At 52.2% G+C, this 23,818-nt stretch overlaps 3 protein-coding genes across 11 annotated transcripts in view; 1 reads left to right on the forward strand and 2 right to left on the reverse strand.

Moving 5' to 3' along the window:
* The window catches only part of PMFBP1 (polyamine modulated factor 1 binding protein 1), an 81,120-nt gene extending 78,174 nt beyond the window's left edge, over positions 1-2,946 (forward strand). For all 6 annotated transcript variants that reach the window (XM_079986599.1, XM_079986598.1, XM_079986601.1 and 3 more), the window contains 3 exons: positions 2-95; positions 1,634-1,704; positions 2,648-2,946. In XM_079986599.1, the coding sequence (XP_079842725.1) occupies positions 2-95; positions 1,634-1,704; positions 2,648-2,708 (226 nt within the window). In that variant the 3' untranslated portion in view covers positions 2,709-2,946. The remainder of the gene's footprint in view (position 1; positions 96-1,633; positions 1,705-2,647) is intronic.
* Positions 2,947-3,120: 174 nt separating this feature from the next.
* Positions 3,121-15,073, reverse strand: DHX38 (DEAH-box helicase 38). The gene is made up of 27 exons (XM_079986605.1): positions 14,958-15,073; positions 14,351-14,690; positions 14,044-14,231; positions 13,835-13,951; positions 13,445-13,610; positions 13,200-13,318; positions 13,036-13,112; positions 12,542-12,697; positions 12,259-12,420; positions 12,048-12,155; positions 11,491-11,612; positions 11,251-11,388; positions 10,920-11,106; positions 10,539-10,724; positions 8,007-8,147; positions 7,790-7,900; positions 7,586-7,702; positions 6,646-6,753; positions 6,450-6,562; positions 6,093-6,301; positions 5,859-6,013; positions 5,582-5,737; positions 5,357-5,491; positions 4,262-4,387; positions 4,022-4,117; positions 3,416-3,537; positions 3,121-3,322 (listed from the first exon to the last, which is right to left on the reverse strand). Exons 2-27 carry the CDS (start codon positions 14,677-14,679, stop codon positions 3,238-3,240), a joined length of 3,729 nt encoding a protein of 1,242 aa, XP_079842731.1. The 5' UTR covers positions 14,680-14,690; positions 14,958-15,073; the 3' UTR covers positions 3,121-3,237.
* Positions 15,074-16,527: 1,454 nt separating this feature from the next.
* On the reverse strand, positions 16,528-23,749 carry DHODH (dihydroorotate dehydrogenase (quinone)). 4 transcript variants are annotated; one of them, XM_079988066.1, is made up of 10 exons: positions 22,614-23,749; positions 21,656-21,744; positions 21,235-21,447; positions 20,837-21,036; positions 20,606-20,688; positions 20,021-20,208; positions 19,360-19,473; positions 18,609-18,762; positions 18,356-18,515; positions 16,528-17,263 (listed from the first exon to the last, which is right to left on the reverse strand). In XM_079988066.1, the coding sequence occupies exons 2-10, from the start codon at positions 21,683-21,685 to the stop codon at positions 17,209-17,211; spliced, it is 1,197 nt and encodes a 398-aa protein (XP_079844192.1). In that variant the 5' UTR covers positions 21,686-21,744; positions 22,614-23,749; the 3' UTR covers positions 16,528-17,208. The 4 variants fall into 4 exon arrangements, with proteins under 4 accessions (XP_079844192.1, XP_079844191.1, XP_079844190.1 ...); XM_079988065.1 differs by lacking the exon at positions 21,656-21,744; XM_079988064.1 differs by lacking the exon at positions 22,614-23,749 and having other exon boundaries at positions 21,656-22,101.
* Positions 23,750-23,818: the final 69 nt, after the last annotated feature.

Genomic DNA, 23,818 nt, shown 5'->3' on the forward strand with positions numbered 1-23,818 from the left:
GCCACCTCCATGGGCTAATGGAGAGACTCCAGCAAGAGAATAAACGCTTGAAAAGTGAAGTGGATGAGCGGCGTATTGAGTGTGAGCGCCTCAAGGTGAGTGGAAGGCTCGGTAGTGAAGGGCCAATAATCCCAGGGGTCCAGATGGCACTCTCAGTAGGCTGCCTCCATTTCCCAACAGGGAAGGTAATGAGTGAGTGGCAAGGTGTTCTGTTAGCCTGCAAGGCAGGCATTTATTATTTAAAGTAAAGTACTTCTGGAACCCTAAACCCACAAATGCAGAGTGGGCCAATATTGCCATAACAGGAGACGTGGCAGAAGATGGGACAGCCCCAAGGATTCCCCAGACCACCCACATCATTTAATGAGAAGGCATTGAACAAGTGCTGTTGTGGAAGCTTTTGCAGTTCTGCAGCAAGAGCACAGAGAAGTAGGCTTCCAGCATCCAACCCACAAGGAGTGCCTGGTAGTGACCACAGAGCCTGTGTGTTGGGCAAATCCACTCCTTGAAAACACAGATCCTCAGACTGCAGGAGGAGGAACGGCGGGTGGTTCACCAAAAGAGATGATTACGTAGTGATTCATAATAGCCAAAGCCATAAATCTTAGCTACTGAATTTATTTTGGGAAAATAGTGTGAATAAGAAAAGCTGCTTTCCATGTCTGGAGACTGAGCAGCTGAGAACCCAGATGGAGGTGAGTGACTTAGAGAAGAATTTTCATCCTGCCCTGCCCCCAAACCATATAACAGCCCTCAGGGCATAAGGTCAGCAAAGCCTCCCTTTCTCTAATGACCTTCAAGACTGCTATAAATTACAACTAAGAGGTTCTCTGTCTGCCAGTTGAAATTTACATCTGGTGTGTGAGCTACCTTCTTAAGAAGAGTTTATCATTTAACGATCAAGGGTGTTCGGTTAGAAATCTTTTATTTTTAATTCTGTTTTTTTGACAAAAGTGTTGATTTCAAACTGAAAGTATGTGGTTTGATAAGGAATGCTCTGAAGACCTTAAGGTCTTAAGTTTTTAAGATGCATATTGAACTGTTAATAAGATTAAGAACACTCAGTATGGCAAATACATTGTTGGACACTCCATTGAATGTTGGCATATTACAGCAAATATTGCATGAGCAGTTAAGAGAGATCAGAGCTGAGATTTATGAAATGGTGAATGAAAATGGACCAGAGAAGGATGAAATGGAAAATGGTATTAAAGAGAGCACAGAGACTTTGGAGAACAATATCAAAAAAGGATTTCCAGAACAGGAGAGTGAAATGGTAGAATTGGAGGTAGCAGATAATGAAATGGAGAAGTCCTTCGCACCAGTGTCTAGAGGAATGAAACACCCAAATGGCATGAGTTATGATGTTGAAGGAATGGAATGAAGCCATGGACATCCTGAGTTGGCAGAGACAGAAAATCGGAAGTCCCTTTCACATCTCTTTTCCTTTTATATTCCTTCCTCTTTTTTCCTTTTGTTTTCCTTGTTGTCCTCTACTCTGAGACATTATTGGGATTATTCTTTCTCTTTTCGTTTTTGTTCATTTTGTATTGTATTGTATTACAAAAAAAAAGCCTTAATGAAATCTTAAGGGAAATAACACACACACAAAGTCTCCTCTTTCTCGTTGCAGGCTTTCCACAGCAGTGATTTGGACCCAGGTGCTGTACTACCACAGCCTTGGCCTACGTTCCCGGCAGATGAGTAAGTGCTTCTGTTCTCCCCCACTCCTCTCCTTGGACAATGCCAGCACCAAGGAGCTTCCCTGCCTTCAGGGGACTTGCTGACTCACAACCTCCTTCAGTGACGTGAGTTAACTTCCAAGCCAGGGACCGCCTGGACCAATCTTTTGAGGCAATTTAGAATGCTTCTGATGGCAGGAAGGCACTTTGCACAAGCTTGGCTTAAAAAGTTATTTTCTCGGCTCACACATGCAGGCTGGGGCATCATAGCACCCTACACAAAGCACCAGAAACCCCTGAAAAGACTGCAAAAGCACAGTGTGGTGAAGCCTCTGTAAGGAACTGCCTGGTATAGCAGACTATGGGGTTCTGTTATACAGCAATCTTTTTCCAGCAGCCAGTGAGATGGGCCCTGGGCAAATACCCCCCCTGCCACCCCACAGCTTTCCTGCAAGGGTGGGGAGCTTGTAGCCCTCTGGCTATTGTGAAGTTCTGGCTCCCCTCACTCCTGGCAATAGTGGCTGGGGCACATGGAATCTATCATCATCCAGAGGGCCACATGCTTAAAGCCAGGGGCCGGTAGCAGACCAGGCCACAATTCCCCAACCGACCTCTAATGGAGTTGCATAACAATATTGGGAGGGTAAAGTATTTATATAAACTCTTTATCCAACATTATGTCTTGAATTGACTTTAGTCCTTGGGTGTACAGAAGCCATTTCCACTCCCTTTCAATCATTTATGGTGGGTGCAAACATGCCCTTTCTTAAGAGGACCAATGCTGTGTACAATAGTCTAAAATGAAGTAATAGCATTCAAATAGATGCCATCTTATTTTCAGTCTCCTGTAGAGATTCCCTGAGCAAACTGATTGTTAGTCAAGTCAAGCAGCATGGATGTAGAAAGCCATTCCTGCTATACCTCCCCCACCCACCCCAAATCATCATCATTATTACCATTTGCAGCTCTCACTGCTTGAGCCGGAAACAAAGCAAAGTGCTGCCTACAAAGTGGAACCTGTCCTAGCCCCGCCATGGCTGCTGGATACCTACTCTTCGCCACACACGCTGGCCCCCTCCCTGCCCAGCAGAGGACACACCTTGGTGCCTGCCGCGCCAGGCTCCAGTGAATATTTGGACAGGGACCGGCCGATCGACTAATCATGTGACTTCTTACACAGAAGAAGAAAGAAAGAAAAAAAGAACTTGTGCAGATACTAAGCTAATAAATGGGGAAGTGCTGAGCCACTTTCCCCAAAAAACCACATGTTGTGCTGTGAGCATGTATAAGGCAAAAGGGAGGCAGGTGGCAGAAAGCAGGATGGGCCGAGAGAGGACAGGGCTCCCCACAGGTACACCCCAAACACACCTTGCTCCAGCCTCACCCCCAACCTTGCACCAAGGAAGAGGCCAAACAAAAGCAACTGCTCAAAATTGGGTCAGGAAGCAGCAACATTTATATAAACAATAAAATTATTTTTTCCATGTCCATCCAGGGTGGGCTCTGCCCAACTAAGCACAGCAGGGTCTTCTGTACAGAGCTGGGAGGGCAGGGGTTACAGACCAAAGCGAGCTGGTGTGTGGCGTGGGGTGGCAGGCTGGCCTTGCTCCTTGCGTCCTGGCGTGTAGATCTTGGTGGACCTAAAGGGAGGGGAGGAAGAAGATGTCAGACTCACACTGCTTGGCCCAACCACGCACCCTCCTCTTTACCCACCCCTAATGAAAGCAGCATACCTGACGCTGCCCACCGGGTTGCGGCGCTCTTGCTCCTCTCGGCGGGCACGCAGCTGCTCTTCGGCCAGAGCCATCTCCTCCTCCATGGCTGAAGCTTCCTCTTTGGCCCTTCGGCGGCTCTCCTGGGGCAGAGCAAGCAGACTGAATGCAACTGAAGCAGGCAGGAGCTGACCTCACCCTTCCGACGTAGCACTATTTTTTTACTGGAATATGTTTCAAATTGACAAAGCAAGAGTGCACACTCAGGATACCCCCAACACTTAAGGAACAGCTATGCTAGCCTGAGTTAGGAGAGCCCATGACATGCTTTCCTGGATTAGACTTAAGGTCAGTGCTCCTTTGCAGAAACTGGCCAGGCAGCCTTAGGGAAGCCACAATCTGCCGTTTGCCCCTTCCTGCTATACAGGACAAGTTTAGCTATGGGCACACAGAGGAACAGCCCCCTTGAAAGCTCATCACCCCATCCACTACTTAAGGAAGGAGGGAGCCAAGCTCAGTCTGCTCCTCAGCATTACAGCAGCAGAAAAAAACACCAACCTTGAGAGCAGCTACAAAACAGAAGGACTGGTTCTGCAGACACCAGCAGCTCCAGCTCAAATCCCTTACCTGGCGAGACTTGCCAGCATGTTTGATGCTGTAGAACATGGGTCCCAATTCAGCCAGCCATTCACCATCCACTGCTGTGACACACTGCATGTACTCCTGTAGGGGGATAGACAGGAGGGTTGGTCAGCCCATGGGGAAGCTGAGAGACACCCCCCCTCCAATGACTAGGAAAGAAAGAGCACAGCAGAGCTAACGGCGTTACAGGCAGCCACCCACCCACCCACCCACCCACCCACTCACCTTAGTGGTCATTACAAGCTCATGGTAGACAATGTAATCAGGTGTGTAGCCCATGCCAAAGAGTGAGCTGGTTGGGTGTAGGTGGCAGGGCATTCCAGTGCGGACATTGACATACTCGCCAATCCCCTGAAGCAAAGAAAGAGCATGGTCAGCACAGTCCCAGCACAACCACCCACAGGCCCTGCCCTGGCACAATTGAGGCAGCTGAATCAGCCCAAGGGTGCTTAGGTAGTCCAGCATCCTGTTCTCATAGGGGCTGACCAGATTGGAAGTGGGACCTGTGTACAACACCAGCTCTTCCCATTGTTCCTGCAACAATGAGTCTGTGGCAAACCACCTCCGATGCTGGTGGGAGTGTTAGCCTTCATAACATATACCTTTATCCTCCCTAAAAGATATTTCACACCACCTGCTACCTGATTCATGTTGCTGGGGAGTGAGCTAAGGAGAATCTCCATCAAAAGCAGGCACTCTACCATGAAGATGCTGCCCCCCCCCCAAGCATCTTATAAATGACAGAACCAGGTCGGGGGGGGGGGGATGAAGCAGAAGGAAAGGGGAAAGGGCTTTAAAAGGGTTAGGGGCACAATAGTAAAAGGAGGCTTCCAAACCTCCTAATGGAAAAGTGTGAAAGGCTAAACTTCTTTGCTGGTCTGAATCAGACTGGTGGTTTCCCCCCACCGCTGCTCTAGACAATCAAGAAGCAGCCTTTCAACGGACAGAAACCCAGCTAGAAAAGGGAGAAACCACTGCTGAGCTAGAAGGAGCGATAAGTAGTGAGATCACTATACAGGAATGCCGGGGATGCCTTGTGGGCTGAAGCAGAAATTGGCTCTTAAGAGTCTCTACATCAAATCCATAGCAGGAGTGACTGATTACAGGAAGAGGTACTAAAGCTGAACTCATGTAGAACCAAGAGGGAAGATAAAGGGGGGGGGGGGGTTGGCTTTGAAGCACAGATTAAAAAACTCCTCTGGGTAGCGCCATCGTTTGCAACAGGGAGCATGATGTTCCTTATACCCACTCACTTGTCTACCTACCCACTCCCTTACAAAACCCAACGCAAAACACACCCCGGTGCAAGTTCTTGCTCACCTTCAGTTTGGCAGCCTGGTGAAAGTAGGCAGCACAGATGCACTTGCGAACAATATCCCAGTCAGTGCCACAGGATGCCAGGCTCATGCGTTGCTGCACCATAATGTCCTTCAGCTGTGCTCGCACCTCTCGCACCTGGAAGAGCAGCAAGAGCTGTCAAGCCTGGAGCCCACAGCCCCCTTCAAGTCCTTGCCCAACCCACTTTCCCCCTCTCCCAGCAGGCACCTTGCGCATGGCCTTGGCATGGATAAAGTGCTCGTTGCACCAAAGTGTAGAGTAGCTGTTGTTCTTCCATTGCAGGTAAACGTTCAGGTAAGTCAAGTGATCACTCTCAGGAACAGCAAACTTCTCCCGCACCTGGTCACTCTCTTCCTCCCGGCCCTGCAGGGAAGGCAACAGGAAGGTGAAGAGAGGAGGAGGGAAGGAGGTGGCAATGCAGCCTGGCGGCTGCTAAGGTCCCAAGAACTGCCCAGCCCCTTCCCTGCTTTGAGATCAGGCTCACCTTGGGCCGGTAGAAAATGGCTGGAACAGAGAGCATGGAGACAATCAGCAGGATCTCCGAGCTGCAGCCCATGTCACAGGAAACGATCAGCATCTTGGAGAGAGCCGGATCAAGGGGGAACTCGACCATCAGACGCCCCGTGGATGTCAACCCACCTAAAGGAAAGGCAGCACTAATGAGACAGGCCTCCCAGCTATGCCACACCACATCACCTCTTCAGGTTGCCCCCTCTACCTGTGTTGTCTAGTGCCCCAAGGATCCACAACTGGTACATGGAGTTTAGCATATTGTCTTCAGGAGGGGGGTCCATGAAGTGGAACTGCAGCAGGTCCTGCACACCCAAGGACTTGAGGAGCAGCACTACATTGGCCAAGTTGGTGCGCTGAATCTCTGGGACTGTGGTTGTCAGTAGTTCATTCTTGTATGCACTCTGGGTGTACAGCCTGTCCAGGAGAGAAAACAGCTGCTCAGATAGGAACAGCCCTGGGAGACCTGCCACCCCAGCAAAGTTAACTTCCGTAGTCAAAGACACACCCCTGCAGCTCCTGCCCAGCGTTGGCAGGAGGGATTGCTCACACACAGAGTTCCTACCTGAAACACTGACCTGGGCCCGTCCTTCCAGCTCGGCCCGAGCGCTGGTTTGCATTGGCCTGGCTGATTGGGTAGATCTGCAATGCATCCATGCCAATTCGTGGGTTGAAGACCTGGGGCAAAAGAGGGAAGATGAGCCACGGTTTCAGCCTAAACCTGCAGGCTACAGGGCTCTGCACAACCCAACCCGCCTCACCTTCAGCTTGCAGTAGCCAGAGTCAATCACAAACATGATCCCGTCCACCGTCAGCGAGGTCTCTGCAATGTTGGTGGCCACAATGCACTTCCGAACGCCATCTGGTGCCTGCCAGAAACACAGGTGTCAATTGCAGAAGATAACTTCCATCTCCTCCCAGGCCAAGGGAAGCTCTTTGAGCTAAACACTTTGAACTCTCTAGCTTTCCACTTTAGCAAGCCTCTCAGGTCAGCACCAGCCAAGGGTCAAAGTCTCTTGCCTGGTCTTATCCACTGGTGCATAATAGTGGGTGCTGATGCCCCACTGCCTGCAAGACTCTTCCAAGTCTGGTATCATTCAGGTTTTCACCTGTTCTTTTCACTCCCTTGGTGCATGTTCAATGCTCTGCTCTATGGCCTTTGACCTGCTCTTCCATGACTCCAGTCTGCAGCTGCCCAGGTTCTGGGCCTAATTCCAGTTCTAACTGCTCCTGGCTGTTCATTGATAGCACTCTACTTTCCATGATGCTTTGGAACCAGTTGCCTCAAGACACCGATGTTGCTTCGGGAAAACTGGCAACTGCATTGCAACTCCACTACCTCTCTCCTTGTGCTTGGGCTGATCCGATACAAACTTTCAGGGCTCACACCTAACATAGCAGAACAAAGCCCTAAAACTTCCTTGATGGGACACAACAGCACACATCCCAAATAAGATAGCCTTCCTCTGCTATGCGTTAGAACACACATGGCAAGAAGCCCCCGCACAAAGAACAGCAGCAGTTCCCAACCAAGCCTTCTAACTCATGTAATGCAGAAAACAAAAGATCAAGCAACAAGCTTAGGGGCAGGTGCAATTCTACTCCCCACAGAAAAACACACCAGCCCCTGCTCTTCAAGCACAGAAGGGAAATCTCTCTCTCTCTCTCTGACACACACACACACACACCCCAGTTCAATACCTTCTGGAAAATCTTGGCCTGCAGATCAGATGGCAGCTGGGAGTAGATGGGCAAGACAGCCAGGGCAGGTGCATTCTCCAGTTCCTCCAGGTGCTCCACAATCTGTTCCGATGTGACCTGTGATAAGGAAGGTGAGAGTGAATTGCATGCAGGAGAGAGGGCAGGGCTGGCAACTCAGGGGTTCTTTCACTCAACAGTATGCACCTCAATGTCCTCCTGGCCTGGCATGAAGATCAGAATATCCCCTGGGGCACTTGAGAGGTGGACTTGCAAGGCCTGTTTCACGGCTGCTTCCACATAATCTTCTTGCGGGGTCTGAAAGAGAGAGGTAAGAGACTTAACACACCCTCCCAGCCATGGTCCACAACCCTCCCAGAAAGTAAAAAGCAGACAAATCCTTGCTCCCCTGATCTCTACATACCTTACTAAAGAGCACATCAACAGGAAAGGTGCGACCTGGAATGTGGAAAATGGGCACATTCCCAAAGAAAGCAGCAAACTTCTCTGCATCCATGGTGGCTGAAGTAACAATCAGCTTCAGGTCTGAGCGCCGGGCCACAACCTGTAGGAGGAAAAGAGGGCAGGTGTCACAAAAGGAAAGGTGGGAAGACTCACCTACCCTCAGAGCAAGGGAGAAGCACCACACGGTATATCTTTCCAAACAATGGATGCAGAAGTAGCCCATTTCATCCCCCTCTCAGATGGAGAGAAACAAAGAGAAATATTCCTTCTTGTAAGAAAGGGATTGTACTTGGCTGCATGGTGCTCTGTTTCAAAACTCTGCTTCCTTGTTACAAAAGGCAAGAAGTTGCCTGAGTGACATAGGGGCAATGGGCACAAACGACAGGCTTTGTCTCAGTTCTATCAGCAAGTGAGAAGAGCAAACCTCTTACTGTATTGCAATTCAGCAGCTTTATATCACAGGCTCCCTCTCTGCTCCACAATGGCCACTCTCAGGTCATGTATAAATTGTGTCTTGGGAAGCTAAAACGATTTCCCACCAACTCTTGAACATTGCTTTTATGACGTAAAATTTGTGTCCCTTTATTCTTTTTTGATTTCTCCAGAGCAGACCACAGTGCCAACTCTGTCCCCATGTCTACTCTGGCACTACTAGGGCAAGGCCTGAAAACATCACCCACAACAGGCATTCATTCACCTGCTCACTTCAAATGTGATCTATATCTCATAAGCCACCTACTGTCGGCAGCTAGAAGCATCAAAACTAAACACTGGAGGGACATGTCAGGAGTGAACATGAACCACTGATACCAAACTGTATGGGAAACAGCCATACTAGAAAAGCTAAGCAACAAACTGAAATTAGAACGGACATACAAAAGAGGATGCCTTCATCCTGGTGTGGCTCCCCTTTATTACATACACAGGCCAATAAGACAACAACATAACCCGCGCGCCCCCCCCCCCACAGCACAGAAATTGATATGGCCAATTTGACCCAACAACTCCCAGCTCCTCGCAAACAGGAACAAAATTCACCGCAGCCAACCTAAAGCAACCAACCATGCTCTGGGCTCCTCAATCTCCTGAACCATCAATTAAAATAAATAAATGAATAGATAAATGAACTGATGGCGACACAAAACTCGACATGTACACTTTCCAAAAGAAGGAAATAACACTACCCCCTTCTCTCCCTCACCTTGTCTCCACCCCAAACTCACAATGCGTACGATAGCAGTATCTCTCACCAAATGTAACTGAACTGTAAAAAAACTCTATGAACTGAAAACAGAGGTGCTATATGTACCGTTGTTATCCGTGAAAATCTTTTAATAAAAAACAATTTTAAAAAATATGATCCATGTTCATCACCTGCCAGAGAGGCCCTTCTGAATTCTACATAGGACAAACAGGCCAGTCTCAACACAAATGGCAAAAAGATCCAGTACTATAACTCCTGGGCTGAACCAAGACAAAGCATTTTTAACCCATTTTATGTATTAATTGGATTATAAATGTGAATTAATTAGGTACTTGCAACTGCCTTTACTCTTCTGTATTTCACTTCATTTTCACACTGCTTACAACAACCCTCCCTTGCAAACCATGTTTTTCTACTATAGCTGTAGATCAGAATTTTTAAATTTTTATTTAACAAAACTTATACAATTGAACCTTGGATCCCGAACGCCTTGCAATTCGAACATTTTGGCTCCCAAAAGCTGCAAACCTGGAAGTGAGTGTTCCATTTTGCAAACGTTCTTTGGAACCCGAACGTCCGATGTGACTTCCGCGGCTTCCGATTGGCTGCAGGAGCTTCCTGCAGCCAATTGGAAGTCGCGCCTTGGTTTCCAATCATTTTGGAAGTCGAATGGACTTCTGGAACGGATTCCGTTCAACTTCTGAAGTACCACTGTATACTGCTTGGTTGAAACAGAACCTCCAAGAGGCTTATGAGAAATAAAAATAATTAAGAACAAGCAGGTAAAACATTTAAATGGCAACTAACACCAGCAGCAAAGCAAAAAGAGCGTAACACATGACAAAATATATGTGCCTAGATAGGCTTGCCTAAACCAAAATGTTTTAAGCAGGTCTCAAAAAGAGTACAGCAAAGGTGCCTGCTGGAAGTCAATAGGCAGAGAGTTCCAAAATGTAGGTGCTGCCACACTAAAATATTTTATTCTTTACAAGTGTGGAATGAGTATTGTGTGGCAGCTCTAACAGTGCCCATTCCATACATCAAAGCAGTCAAGTGGACACCAATGAGGTAAGGTCATCTCACAAGGATAACACTTCATTCATCTGATGTGAGATGAGTCCATGACAGCTTATTGTGCCATAATAAAGGTGCTAAAGGTGCCCTAAGACTCTCTTGGCTTTTTTCTGCACAAGACTCAAACAAGGGCTCCCCTTCTGGGACACTGCACTGTATAAGCAACTGAAGTCTAAGTGAATCCACCCACAGTCCCACCAAGCAAGTACTGACCTCACGCAGGAGACCGAAGAGCACGTCTGTGTTGAGCGAGCGTTCATGCGCTTCATCCATAATAATAGCACTATAATGGTCAAGGTCGGCTTCGCGCAAAGACTCACGCAGCAGGATCCCATCCGTCATGTACTTGATCACAGTGTTCTCTGAAGTGCAATCCTCAAAGCGGATGGCATAGCCCACCTGAGAGATATCGGGGGCAGGGAGAGAAATATGTGAGAAGAACTTAACAAAAGACAACAAGCAGAGCACATCACACTACAGGTACAGTGATGAGGGACCATCTTACCTGCAGCTGAGCCAAACCCTCACCCCCCAGCACTGCCAATACAGGTGCTTCCTACTGGCCCCCTCCCCTCTCTGCCCTTCTGTGCTCACCTCCTCACCAAGGCTCACGCTCATCTCCTCACTGACACGCTTGGCCACTGACATCGCTGCCACCCGGCGGGGCTGCGTGCAGCCAATCAAGCCATAGTCCGTATAGCTGTCCTCGTGCAGGTACTGTGTCAATTGCGTGGTTTTCCCGCTGCCTGTCTCCCCCACCACAATCACAATGCTGTTGTCCCTGCAAGAAGAAGAAGAGACAGGTTCTGTCACCAGCTCCCCAAAGTTAGGCCCCTCACCTGGACCCTGAGGTCCCTGCCCACCCAGTAAAGCAAAGAGAAGTTGCTGCTGAGGCTGAGGGCAAGGGGCTGGGGAAAGGTCTCACCTAATGACTGTCAGCAGTTCCTGCTGCACAGCAAAGATGGGCAGATACTGCCTCTGCTCCACAATTGACTTCTTCTTGGCAAACTCACTGCTCGCTTCACTCTTCTCCTTCATGTGATCAGCAAATTTCTGTTCTGTCCTGAAAGGAGAGTTCAGGTGTTGTGGTCATCGCCTCACAAGGCCCATCCTCCCTTGGAAGCCCTACTTGCTGCTGTCATCCTGCAGCAGGCGAGGCCCCTACCTGTAATCCACAGTGCCATCCTCTGCCAATTTTTGGTTGGGACCCTCTTCCTCTTCCTCCTTCTTGATGCCCATGATGTTCCCCAGTTTGGTGCCTGCCAACTCCCAATGCTTGTGCTGGGCCTGAAATGACAGCAACCACACACACACACACACACACAGAGAGAGAGAGAGAGAGAGAGAGATCCATGAAAACTATTCAGACTTTGGCATGCTACATATAGTTCACTTATCCCTGCTCTGAATGGTAGCCACACCTGCCCGTTAAAAGCAGCCTCTCTACTGCCTCCTGTCAACACTAAATTGCAACTTGCCACTAAACTGCAACTTACTGACCCCTGCAAAACCAGCACAATTCTGGACTTGACTATTGTTGTTTTGTGAGGAAGGGTAGAATAGAAACATTTTCAATCATAAAATAAAGTCTCAAGCAGCTGCAGCTACATTCCTGCTTGGAAAGACAGTTTGCCCCCAGCAGGCAAGTTCCTTACTCAATGGAGATTAAGCCCACAAGAAGGGGGGGGGGGAAGAGAGACCCAACAGAAACTCGGACTGTACCTTTTTGCGCTCCTTCTGTTCGCGGTGCTTGCGCACCAACTGGCTGCCTTTGCGGGCGATGATTGCCAGGTCGGAAGTAGCATCCTTGACGGGGATGACGGGCTCAGGCTAGAAGGAAGCAAGAAAAGTGACCCACAAAGGAACAGCCCTGCCCCAACTTCAACTCCCCCCTCCCCATTTGCTGCCACCACTTGTTTAGAGTCTGGCGTACCTGCTTCGTGAAGACAATGCGCCCATCCAGGAAGGGAGGCACCAGGTTGTGAACCAGAAGATGAACCTTCGCAGCATTATCCTCCTCAAAGTCCTCGTCCACCTCCAGTCGGTGCACCACGCCGCTTGTCAGCATGCGGTTGGTCTCCCAGCGCTCATTATCCTACCAAGCAGAAAACAAGGCCAGGCCACTCAGCAGCCCCTCAGTTTCAAGGGAGCCCTTCCAGTGACAATGGTCATGTGTTTGCCACCACTGGGCGCCACCCTCTCCAGCACTCCCCTACCTCATTTATCTGCCTACGCTGGGCTGAGATGCGCTTCTGCTTTTGCTTCTGCAGGTGCTGTTCCCGCTTCCTCACGTACTCCTCTGATGAAGAAGCCAGGGGATTGTGGAACTCGTCGTAGCCCTCATCCATCATGTACCAATCCCTGTCAGCTTGCTGGGGGGGGGGGGACGGGGGACAAGAAGAAAGTTTCAGCAATGCAAGCCAGAGACACACTCTCACCAATCTTGTTCATTATGACATACCACACTGGAGCTGAGCTGGCACTTTGGAAAAGGCAGCCTTCAATGGCCACCAAACACAGGGCCTGAGCCCAAGAACACTCACATGTGACAACCACCAAGCCCTTCTCCTTCACTTCCAACTCTCAACAAAGAGAGAGCCAAACAACTCTGGGCACCCTCACTCTCCAAGGTACGAGATGAAGAAGATAAATAACCCTAGTGAGGGGGCGTCTGTTTGGGATCATTTGTTAAAGAGTGCTGCACACTCACCCGCTGGTCATCTTCCCACTGCTGTCGCTCCTCCTCAGTTTCAAAAGCAATGCCATCCTCACCATCTTCACGCCTTCCTAAGAATGGAAAGTATCATGAAGGCCTGATTCTGGCCCCAGATTGCTGAGTCCTCCTCCCCCACTTCAGCTTTCCCAGTCCCTAACCTCTGCCTCTGGAGAGCCAAGGTGTTGCACCAGAGTGTCTTTGATGGTCAGCCCAGTCATTGTATTTGTATGAAGGCGTTGGCAACGGGGTGTCCTCTGGGTACTTGCTCCTGACAGACCTGTGAGAGCAATCAGGAGAAACACAGTCAAGGCAACAGCCCAGAGGGCAATGACTGCTTGCTCCAGCCAGGCCTCATCCATCAGCCTCATCCCCACACCCCCAAGTCTGATTTGCACCTCCATACCGGTCACGATCACGCCGTTCGCTATCCCGGGAGGCAGATCCCCGGTGACTTCTCTCTGAGTCCCGGTAGGAGGGCGTGGGGGAAGGAGACTCCCACTGGGAGCGGCGTGAACTGTTGTAGCCACTGTCCTCTTCCTCCCAGCTGGAGCGGGAAGGTGTAGCTGCATCTAGGCACAAGAAGGAAACCACCAGTTGGTTTGGACTACTCCCCCTTCTGCTACCCTAACACCCTTTGCTCCCAGGATCCCAACACAACTGCCATGAAGATGTGCCACAGCCATGCATAGCCCAGCAGTTGCTCACCCAACCCCATACACAGAGGAAGAAGGCGGCAACAGTCTACAGACGCTCCCCATCATCCAGGTGGAGTGGGCAGATAGAGAGAGGGCACCTTTGGGTCGGTGGCGAGGACTCTCTGGTTCATTTTTCCGACTACTGCTGCTCCTCTCTGAGGAGGCCTCTCTCTCTGAGTGGCTGCTGCTGCTGCGTCGACTTCGGTCCCGCTCATCTGTGGAGGCAACCTATGATCAGCCATGGCCCACCCAGTGAAAAGACCAGTGGCAGTCCTGGGGGGCGGAGCTACTCATGAACAGGAATTACCTCGGTCCCGTTTGCGATCATGTTCCCGCTCCCGGCCGTGGTCCCTCTTGCGCTCTTTTTCCTCCTTGGAGGAGGCATAAACCCCATGCTCACGACGTTCCCTTTCCCGCTGCCGGCTGCGCTCCCAAAACTCCTCACTGACTCCTCCAGTGTGAGATGGTGTCTCCACACGAGCTGAGCGATAATGCCTGGAAAGTGGAAGAAGAGGAGGGCTGAAGTTTTTACCCCAACAAATTCAGCTCTTGCTTTCTTCCCTAAGAAGCTGCTACCGTTGCAGAAAGAGCAGCTTCCCAAGCCCTCCCCTCACCTGTCCTTGCGGCTGCTGCGCCCAGCTGGGTCGCCGTCCTCTTCCTCGCCGGCAGCGCCCTCGTCCTTGCCCTCAGCCCAGTCCTTATAGGAGGAGACCCGGGACCTCTTCCGGTCCTCAGCCCCGTTGTCCTTCTCTTCCCGCTCGCGGCGCTTCTGGGCGGCCAGGAGGTCCAGACCCAGCAGGGAGGTGCGGGGCGCCGGGATCTTGAAGACATGCTGCTCCTCGGCGGCGCTTTTCTTCTTGATCAGGAGGCCGCCGACCTGCGTCTCCGGCGCCAGGCCCTCCAGCCGGTGCAGCGACGCCTCTTCCGCCGGGGTGTCCCCCATTGCAGGGCTCTCTGCGGGGAGGCAATGAGGCACGCGAGTCAGCGGGACGGGGACCGGGCGGCAAGGGGGGTGGCGCCTAACGGCGGCGGGGGAACTCGGGCTGTTGGAGGGGCTGCTCGGCCGTTCAGAGTCCCGCGGGACGCGCTGCCACTGGACGACACACCGCGCTGAAAGCGGCAGCGGAAGCAGCAGCAGCAGCGCCGCCCAACCCGCTGGCCCGGCCTCGCTTCGCCTTCGGGACAGAGACGGGGGCAGAGTCCTGCCCGCCTCAGCCTCACCCTCCGCCGCCGCGCGGCCGCCGCTTCAAGGCCTGACCCTCCGCTTGCCGGGCGCCGCCATTGCCCGCCCCACAATGCCCCGCGACGGCAGCTGCGACGGCCTCTCCCCGCGCCATAGAGTCGTTATAGAATGTGCAGCAGCGCGGCTCCTAGACCGACCGACCGAGTCCTTATGCGGAGGCGGGATTTCCGGATTGCCGCCGCTCGGAGGAGGGAACGTAAAAGCCGCCCACAGGAAACTGCGCGAAGAGATTCCGGACTTCCGCACAGCTGGAACGGAAGGCGGCAGAACTAGCAGTTTCCCCTCAGAAGAGGAGGGGGGTGCCGCTCCCTCAGACAGCTGGGAAAGCAGTTCGAGATCATGGGCGGGAACGGGGCTAATGCAGCGATGGGGAGCTGTGCGAGGACATTCATGGCCCTCCAGGTGCTGTTAGAGACCGCAGCTCCCAGCAGCCAGCGTGGCCAGAGACGAGGATGGAATTGTAGTCCATCCATCCTCTGCTGGGCCGGAAGTTCCCCAGCCATAGGTCATGGAAAAGTAGAGTCGGAAGGGGCCGCGGGGGTCATCTAGTCCAAGTGGTGCTGGCCGAGACCCGCTTGTGGGTCATGGCCTGATCCGAGATGGGTTGCAACAGCAGCGCCACTACTGTGCAAATATGTGGTAAACGATTCCAAGATTGGTCCCCAAATGCATGTTTGGTTAAAGGCGGGTCCAGAGACTGAAAAGGTTGAAGACTGCGGGTCTAGGACACTTGCAGCCCACAGAGGGGCAAACGCGAGTCCCGCGCTCTCCACCCAAAGCGGCTCGGATTTCAGCCGGATGGGTTTTCAGGAGCCCGAAAATCCCGCGCACCAGAAGGGCCGCTCTTACCCTTTCTTATATCTAGGGTGACATAACCCGTTACCCCGGCAACAGACGAGCCTCTTGGACCGGGGGCGGGGCTTCTCCGGGTCCGTCTCCTCCCACCCTTCCTACGTCAGAGCCAAATCAGCCCCCGTTCCCGCGGCTGGAGAGTCTGGTGGGGTGATTTGCGCTGTTTGCGCCCTTGCGAGTCACTCCTTGGGCGTTGGGTTCGTCTGACGCCTTTTGCGTCCTGCTGCCCCCCTTTTATTCTGCATGGGTGCAATTCCTAGGATAACCTCCCAGTCACTGCTGCAAAGCCTGCATTGGGTGCCAGGGCACAACCCCCTTACCACTGAAATACAAACAAACTGAGTCTTCAAATGTTGCCCCTCTCCCCTCACCAGAGCTCTCAGGACTGTGCAGATTTACCCCCGGAGCTGGCACCTCTTCCTCAAGCCACAGGTCCAAGGGCAGCTGCAGGGGCCTTCTCCATGAGAGAACTTCTACCCTTGGGAGATGCCTGTGCCTGGCCATAGAAGTGAAACAATATGCGCTCCTTTAGATTTACTTTTAATAATTGAAGAGAAATCCCACCCACCATTGGCAATGTTTTTTAACCTTTTGTATGCTGATCTCCATCATAAAACAAGTGAAATGCACTTGTCATATGGGATTGTAATACCAAATTTAAAAACATAATTAAAAAATATATAAAATAAAAACAAGTTTAAACAAATAAACAAAAGCTTTATTGAAAGACCACCCAGAAAAAGAGCCACCTCCCGCTGAACGCAAGGCAGGGAATAAAATACCACAGCCCCTCAGAGCAATGCTGATCGTGCCCCCATCCTCTTCAGCATCCTAAGATCAAGAGTGGGGCTCTGGGATGAAACAGAGAAATTATTTCTGCAATACTCCCATTTTACTTAATCCCATCTGGGAGGAACTGAATTACACTGCAGACCTGACTCTGTTGGGTCTCAGCAGATGAGGGGAATTCCTTGACTTTGGCTTGGCTGAGGATACACACAGATCCTGGCCCTCTGCGTTGCTTGATAGTTTCTGATGAAATAAGCCAGCCCCAGCCTGGCCTACTTGACTTGTGTCAATGTTTGCTCATCCTGTTCCAGGGACATTTAGTACCTGCTGGACTGCAAAAGTCTGCATTAAGAAGTACACTGTGAAGCTCTTAAGGGAGGCACTTTTTTGTTCCTTGCTGGAAAAACAATCAAGCTGATCTTGATGGAAGCCCCCCTGCCCTCATGTAGGGGAAGACGAGGGGGCCAGCAGGACTACAAGCAGAAACATGCTGGAAACATGCTGGATGCTACCATGGTGACCTGGGCAAACAAGCATCTCTGTGCCCACAGAGTGCCTGCTGTCACACTAAGCCCATGTCAGGAGTCCTCAGAGGCCATGATCTGCACCCACAGCATCCTGCACGCTCTGGAATCCTTGCTCCCTGCACAAAGGCGAAAACAGCACAGAGTGAGTAGACCAGCTAGCTGTCTCTGGCCCTGCAGTTTTCTTGGCGCCTAGAAAGATAAAACCTCAACCCAAGCAAAGTCCTTATTTGCTTAAGATACCAGCTCCCCACTTGGGGACCCATCTCCCTCCCCAGCTACAAAAGGTAACCAGAAAAGCTTATGCTTGTAAGAGCAGATCCTTGTACGTTGTGGGGAGGGGACTTGTGACCTGCAGGCGAGTCACAGGAAACCAAGGAGGTGAAATACCCACAGGATCAAGACCACTTTATCCTCTACGTAGTACATATTTGATTGTTTGGATAAGACAACAGATGCACAGGTATAAAGAATAGAAAGCAAGGTCTGTTTTTACTTGTTTTGGGACTACTGTTGTCCCAGACATCAACTGCTGCAAAGCCACCAAGGCTCCACAGACCACAAAATGACACAAAGGAACTGTAGTGGAGATAAGGTAATTTGTCTTGGTGGAAGTGGAAGGTAATTTGAGACTGGAGATAAGGGACAGGTGGAAGAACAGGCGGCAGCAGGGGCTTCCAAGAGGAGATGTGCCAGGGGCTAGGAAGCAGATCTGGAGGAAAGGCAGGCTGGCTGGCAAGCAGAATGTGGGAGGAAGAGAAGAAATGGGTGTAAGAGGCAGAGCGAGAGACACAGAACATCAAGCAAGGAGGACAAGGTACTTGAAGCTGATGTAAAGAGCATCAGGGATCAGCTTCTTGCAGTGTAAATGGAGAGCATACATGCAGTAAGGAGCCCAGCATGACAACCTAGGTGGGAGACAGACAGTTTTGTGACAGCTCCCTCTACAGCATAATCTCATGCTGGCAGCAATCTCATTCTGCTGTGCTTTCTAATCAGCAAAACTTTGCTTGAATCTGAAGTAACATCATGATGTATCTGCAACACACAGCTGGATTGGGGGTCCGTTAGGTGCGCCCTTTCTTTCTCTCTCTCTCTCTCTCTCTCTCTCTCTCTCTCTCTCTCTCTCACACACACACACACACACACACACACACACACAGAGTTTGGGCCATCAAGAAGCTGGGAGCTGGGCCCAGCCTGGCACTCACCTTAACAGAGCCTCCAGCTCCTGTTTCACAGCACCCACCACAGGTGGCCCACGGTAGGTGAGGGCAGTGTACATCTGCACCAAGGAGGCCCCTGCACGGATCTTGTCCAAGGCATCTTGCCCGCTAGAGACTCCACCTACACCTATGATGGGGACCCGTCCTGGGGGGCAAGAAGAGGCTGCTAGTGGGAGGGATTCTGGAGTCCCTCCCACCTCCACCCCCTCCTCCCTCCCTCCAGCCTCTGTCTCCTTACCTTGGGTGAGAGAGTACATCTCGCTGACCAGCTGAGTGGAGAGCTCTCGCAGGGGAGCTCCGCTTAGACCCCCTACCTCACCACGAAGAGCTGCACGCAAGGTGCTGGGGCGGCTCACAGTGGTGTTGGTGACCACCAGTCCATCAACGCCTAACTGGGAAAAAGGGAGCCCAGTCAAGCCTCAGAGCCATAGCCTCCTCCTATGCGCTGCCCTCCTTCCCACTGCCCGCGGTGGCCCTGAAAGTCTAGCCCTACCCCAATCTCACTCTTATTTAAAGGAAATTCATAAGACCACTTAATCAAAAATCTATATATCTCCCAAATAGCGTACAAATATAGCTTAAGCTAAAACACAGCTGAAATCCACAGTTCACTAAAAGCAAAGGTATGTAAAGCCACCTCAATTCAAAACAACGATAAATTCAATAAATATTTAAAGCCGATATAGGTGACTAAATTACATGTCTGGGGACGCTTGCCAAATGCAATATGGTGAGGGTGCCTGCCCAGTATCAAGAGGCAGGGAGTTCCAAGTGCTGCTATGCTCACGAGATTGCTCTTGCGAGGAGTGCAGAGTGGCAGGTGTAAAAGTGCAAGTTTCACAGATGGAAGTGATCAAAGAGGCCCACGTGGGGCAAGGTGATCTCTTAAGGGAGCTGCTCTAGAACAAGGCATAAAAGGCCAAACCAACGAGGCATAATTGAGGCAGCAGCCAGACAGAACCACTCCTGCCCACCCACCCCTGCATCACCTCAGAGACGACACTGGCAATGTCCTTCTTGTCTTGGGCCGTGAGGTCTGGAGCAATTTTCACCAGTACAGCCGGCTTGTGCTTGCATGCCAAGGCGTCCCTCTCAGCCAGCACCTGCCAAGAAGCACACAGCCATTGGCCAAAGATCACGTTCATACTGCTCAGAAGGGCATAACTTTCACACTGCCCAGAAGGGCACATGATTACAAGCCATGCAGCGCAGCACAACACGGCTGGGAGAGGGGAACTGCTCCTGCTATGAACTAGGGACAGAAGCTGAGCTCTGCAGAGCAGGAGAGGCTCAACAGCAGGATCCAAAGGGCAGGTATGGAAGGAGGGCGAGATAGAAGCAGCCTCCTGTTGGTCCACCACCAACATCTGGAGGCAAGGCTGCCGCACTTGTACAAGGTTCTCAATCAGGCATGCATTCAACTCCTGCAGTAGGATTTGTGAACAATGTATCAGCAAAGCCCTGGCCTTCTTTTGCCAGGCACTGTTCAATAAATGTGAAATGGGAGCAGCAGGCTGCTCCTCCTTTGCTCCAAGCAGCTGCTGCCCTTGGCCCAGAGAGCAGGCGCTGAAATGTGTGCCAGAGGGCGCCCTGGCTGCTTACTGGAGGGGACCGAGAGGACAGGAAATGTTCTTGGGGCAAGAGACCCACCTTGGCCAACAGGAGGCGCAGCTCGGCTTTGCCTTGAAGGGCCCGCAGTCCCGGTGTGTTGGGGCTGGAAACATTCACCACCAGGTAATCAGCCAGTGGGCCCAGCACACGCACACCTGCCACGTAGTCGGCTGCTGCATCCACAGAGGCCTTGTTCTTGCCAAGATTTATTCCAAGAGGCATCCCCGCTAGGAAGGGAGAGGATGCACAAACAGAAGCCAGTCAGACAGGGAAGGCCAGAGCAAAGATGACTGCTACATGAGGAATCCCTGATGAGGGGGCAGACACATAAGAGATTTCCCCAGGGAGAGCACAGGGCCATGGTGGACCTGTTAGGGCTGGAACTCGGGCAGGCACTGCTCCTGACCAGAGATGCTCTGGGAAGGGTCCAGGGCAGGATCCAGAAATCCTCCACTAATCAATTGTAACATTATTTGCTCCTTGCCACTCTTCACGTTCCCTGAAAGCTCCTCTCCAGATCTGACTGCCACAAGCATGTACTAGTACAGCAGCAATTGGGTGGGGGGAAGAAGGGGGCCGGGATTTTCCATGGCTCATGGGCAGGGAGGACACCTGCCACCTCACCTGAGCTGAGCTGACGCTGAGTTTCTTGTCGGGCTCGAAGTCTGTGCTCCACCACTGCATGCCCATGGCTGTTGAACCCATACCTAGAAAGTGGTGGACACAGCTCAGGTGAATACAGCTCAGGTGAATACCACCACCCCTCTCTTCCTCAATACATCACCTCATCCTCCACTGCAGGAGAGGCTTGTCAAAGGCTCACCCTCACCACCCACCTCTGTTCCAGCCTCCTACCTGTTAATAATGGCCTGGTCCTCTGGCAGCCGGAAGACACGGGGCCTGGGGTTCCCCTCTTGGGGCTCTGGGGTGACACTCCCCACCTCCACAAAGCCAAATCCCATCTTGTAGAGTCCATCTACAGCCTCTCCATGCTTGTCAAAACCAGCAGCCAGGCCAAGAGGGTTCCGAAACCGGCGCCCAAAGACTTCCACTGCCTGGGAAGCCAATTAAGCACCTGTTAACCAGCAGAAAGCCTTAGGCAGCAGAAGAGACAGGCAAGGCCCCATCCTGTCCCAGGAGAGAAAGGGCATGGTGGGCCCACAGGAAGGGATTGGGAGCAGTAGGATGAGAGGCAGGGCCCAAAGCAGGAGCACAGCAGCCTCTACCGCCAGTCACCTGCATAGTTTACGCACCAATGCATCCGAGTCAGCTTGGCTTGAGCAGGGCAGGATCCCCAGAGCCACAAAGCGCACAGCCAGCCTGTGGGCTGTCTCAGGGCCCACCACTCTCTGCAGGAGTGGCATCAGCTGCGCAGCGTAGAAGTGCTCATCTCCCTTGAACACCAGGTATGAGGTGAAGATCAGGCTGCCCCCACCGAGAATCACTGTTGCCTCCTTAAAGCGTCGCTGGGAGAGCAAAGAGAGTGAGATACACCCCAAGCCTACAGCCCACCCAACCCCTGGAGAACGGGAGGAGGAAGGTCTACTACCCTGCTCCACCCTAACACACCCACAGAACTCTGTCTGGTATATCTAGGTTAAAGCTCCAAGTTGGCTTTGGCTAGACCTGGCCAAGCTACCCTGCCTCATCATCCCAGTTGGGATAAATACTGACCCTAAAACTGAGAAAGCAGCTGGTCCGCATGGGGCACTCTGAAAGGGCTAAATGCAGCAGGAATCCTGTTGAAGAGCTGCTGGTACTACCTGGGATGGCAAATGGGGAGGATTTCAGATGCCAAAACACAAGGAACACATAGCTTCCAATTACTACTGGCTCCTGGCAATGACTGGCCGGATCTGACAGGAGGCCTTTTGGTAGAGGAATCTGCCTCCAGCTCTTCAGCAGCTGCATGGCAGGCAGGAGGACTATTGCTGCTCAGCAAAAGCTGCACCCACTCAACCTCTGCTTGCCTTGGCTGTTGCTCCAGCCTACCCCAAAGGAGCAACACACGATTTGCTCTCACAGCTGGCCACTGGAGCCCTCCCAGCAACTACGTTCAAGCTGCACGGTTCACTCAGGAATGGCAAGAAGCTGCTTCCCGCCGCCCGCCCCCCCCCCGACAGATTTTTGGACCACCTAGGTCAGGCTGCTTGCTCTCTCGAAGGCATGATACCAGCCCTGCAAACTTCGCTTAGTCCCTTTCAAGCAGTAAGAGGAGTTAAGCGCTTTTATAGGTATCACAGTAGTGAAGGAGTTGCAACTTTCCCCTTGAATTGGAGGCTGGTATCCTGTTTCTGGGCAACCACAAATGCAAGACTGCATATCGTCCTACAGCGCATCTAGCCCCGCCTCAAGACAGAAGAATCCACTCCGCATTTCCCCAGTAGTTGCTTCAAACCAGCAACACGGGTGGGTGGGTGTGCCGCGCGCGCAGAGCACTGCGGGAGGCAAATAATTTGCCCACCGAGTATCGCCTGCTCTGACTGGCAAAGGCGGGCCTCCCTCCGGGTCTCCCCGGCAGAGCAAAGGCACTTTCTTCACAGGGTACCTCGACCTGCAAAATGCCTGCTCTGGCACGAAGCTACGGCCCACCCTTGAGCCCAGCGCCCGCCCACTGTGCGACCTTCCTCACCCAGAGCGACGCGCCCGCAGCTCCCGCCATGGCAGCAAAAGGAGGATGCACATGGGCTCCACTTCCGGTAGAGAGCCGGAAACTGAACTACAAAGAAGCCCGCTGCACTATAAACACACAAGAGGCAAAACTTCCGTCTTCTTTTATAGTCTCTCAATTCCCGAGTTTAGGGGCAGCCTCGATTACATTCTGCCTTTCCCCCCCCCCAAATGATCCCAGCAGGGCTGCAGATCTAGCCCTCAGGAGCAGCCGAAAGCCGTGTGCATACCGAGAAGTTGCGTTTTATAGTATTTAAAAACCGCTCGCATTTCCCATGCAAAATAAAACGCTTTTAATGCAGCTTCACTCCCTTTGGTCTAGTTTGAATAGTTGCCCATTGTTTTTTTCCCCGCAGTTGTGTCGGGTGCTAAGACTTCGCAGAGTGATATGAAAAGAAAAGGATATCAACAACGGAAGAAAAATTATGGGCAGCCCGAAGAAGTCCTTATGGAGCCCAGCCCCATATGCAACCCGTCTCCCGACCCAGAAATCGCAGGTGGGGCTTTACCCCACCACCTTCATCTCCAAGTCCCTTCCCTCAGCCAACCAAGCAGGACCGATCTCCGGGACCCCTGTTCCCCAGGCTGCCCGAGGCAGAGGCGTAGGGCGCCTTCCTGGAAGGGGCGAGGCAGGCCGCACAGGCGTGAAGGGAGATGGCCAGCATGAAACGAGAGAGGGAGAAACAGCGGCTCCCTTTGATTGGCTGAAGAGGCACAAGAGACAACGCGGGAGCATCTGGCAACTGCTGAAGGTGATCCCACCCCCCAGCCGTCGGGGCATCTTGATCCCCCCCCCTCTCTGGTGACTTCGCACGTGCAGCGCAGCTGCAGCAGCAGCAGCCATCACCCTGGAAACCCCCTGCCAGAGACAGTGTCCCGGTCTCGGCCCTCGTGCCCCGTCCTGTATCCTCCCCAAGTCCGATTTCTCTGCCTCTGTCTGTTGGAACCTGCCCGGCTGCCCCCTTGATTTCCCTGGGCAAGCAGCGCCACGGCGAGGGGCGAGCTGCCCATAGCCTTCCCTTCCACCCTCTGCGCTTTGTGGGCCTCCAGGCAGAGGAGTGAGCAGAGAGAGCCCCGCTGGGACCGGGACGGTGCTGAGACTACAGGGTCCCAGGCTCTGAGCCAGCGCTGCCCTCCGCGGTCCCCCCTCCTGCCCCGCCCACCGAC

Source organism: Podarcis cretensis, assembly GCF_951804945.1.
Source record: "Podarcis cretensis genome assembly, chromosome: 8".
NCBI lineage: Eukaryota > Metazoa > Chordata > Lepidosauria > Squamata > Lacertidae > Podarcis > Podarcis cretensis.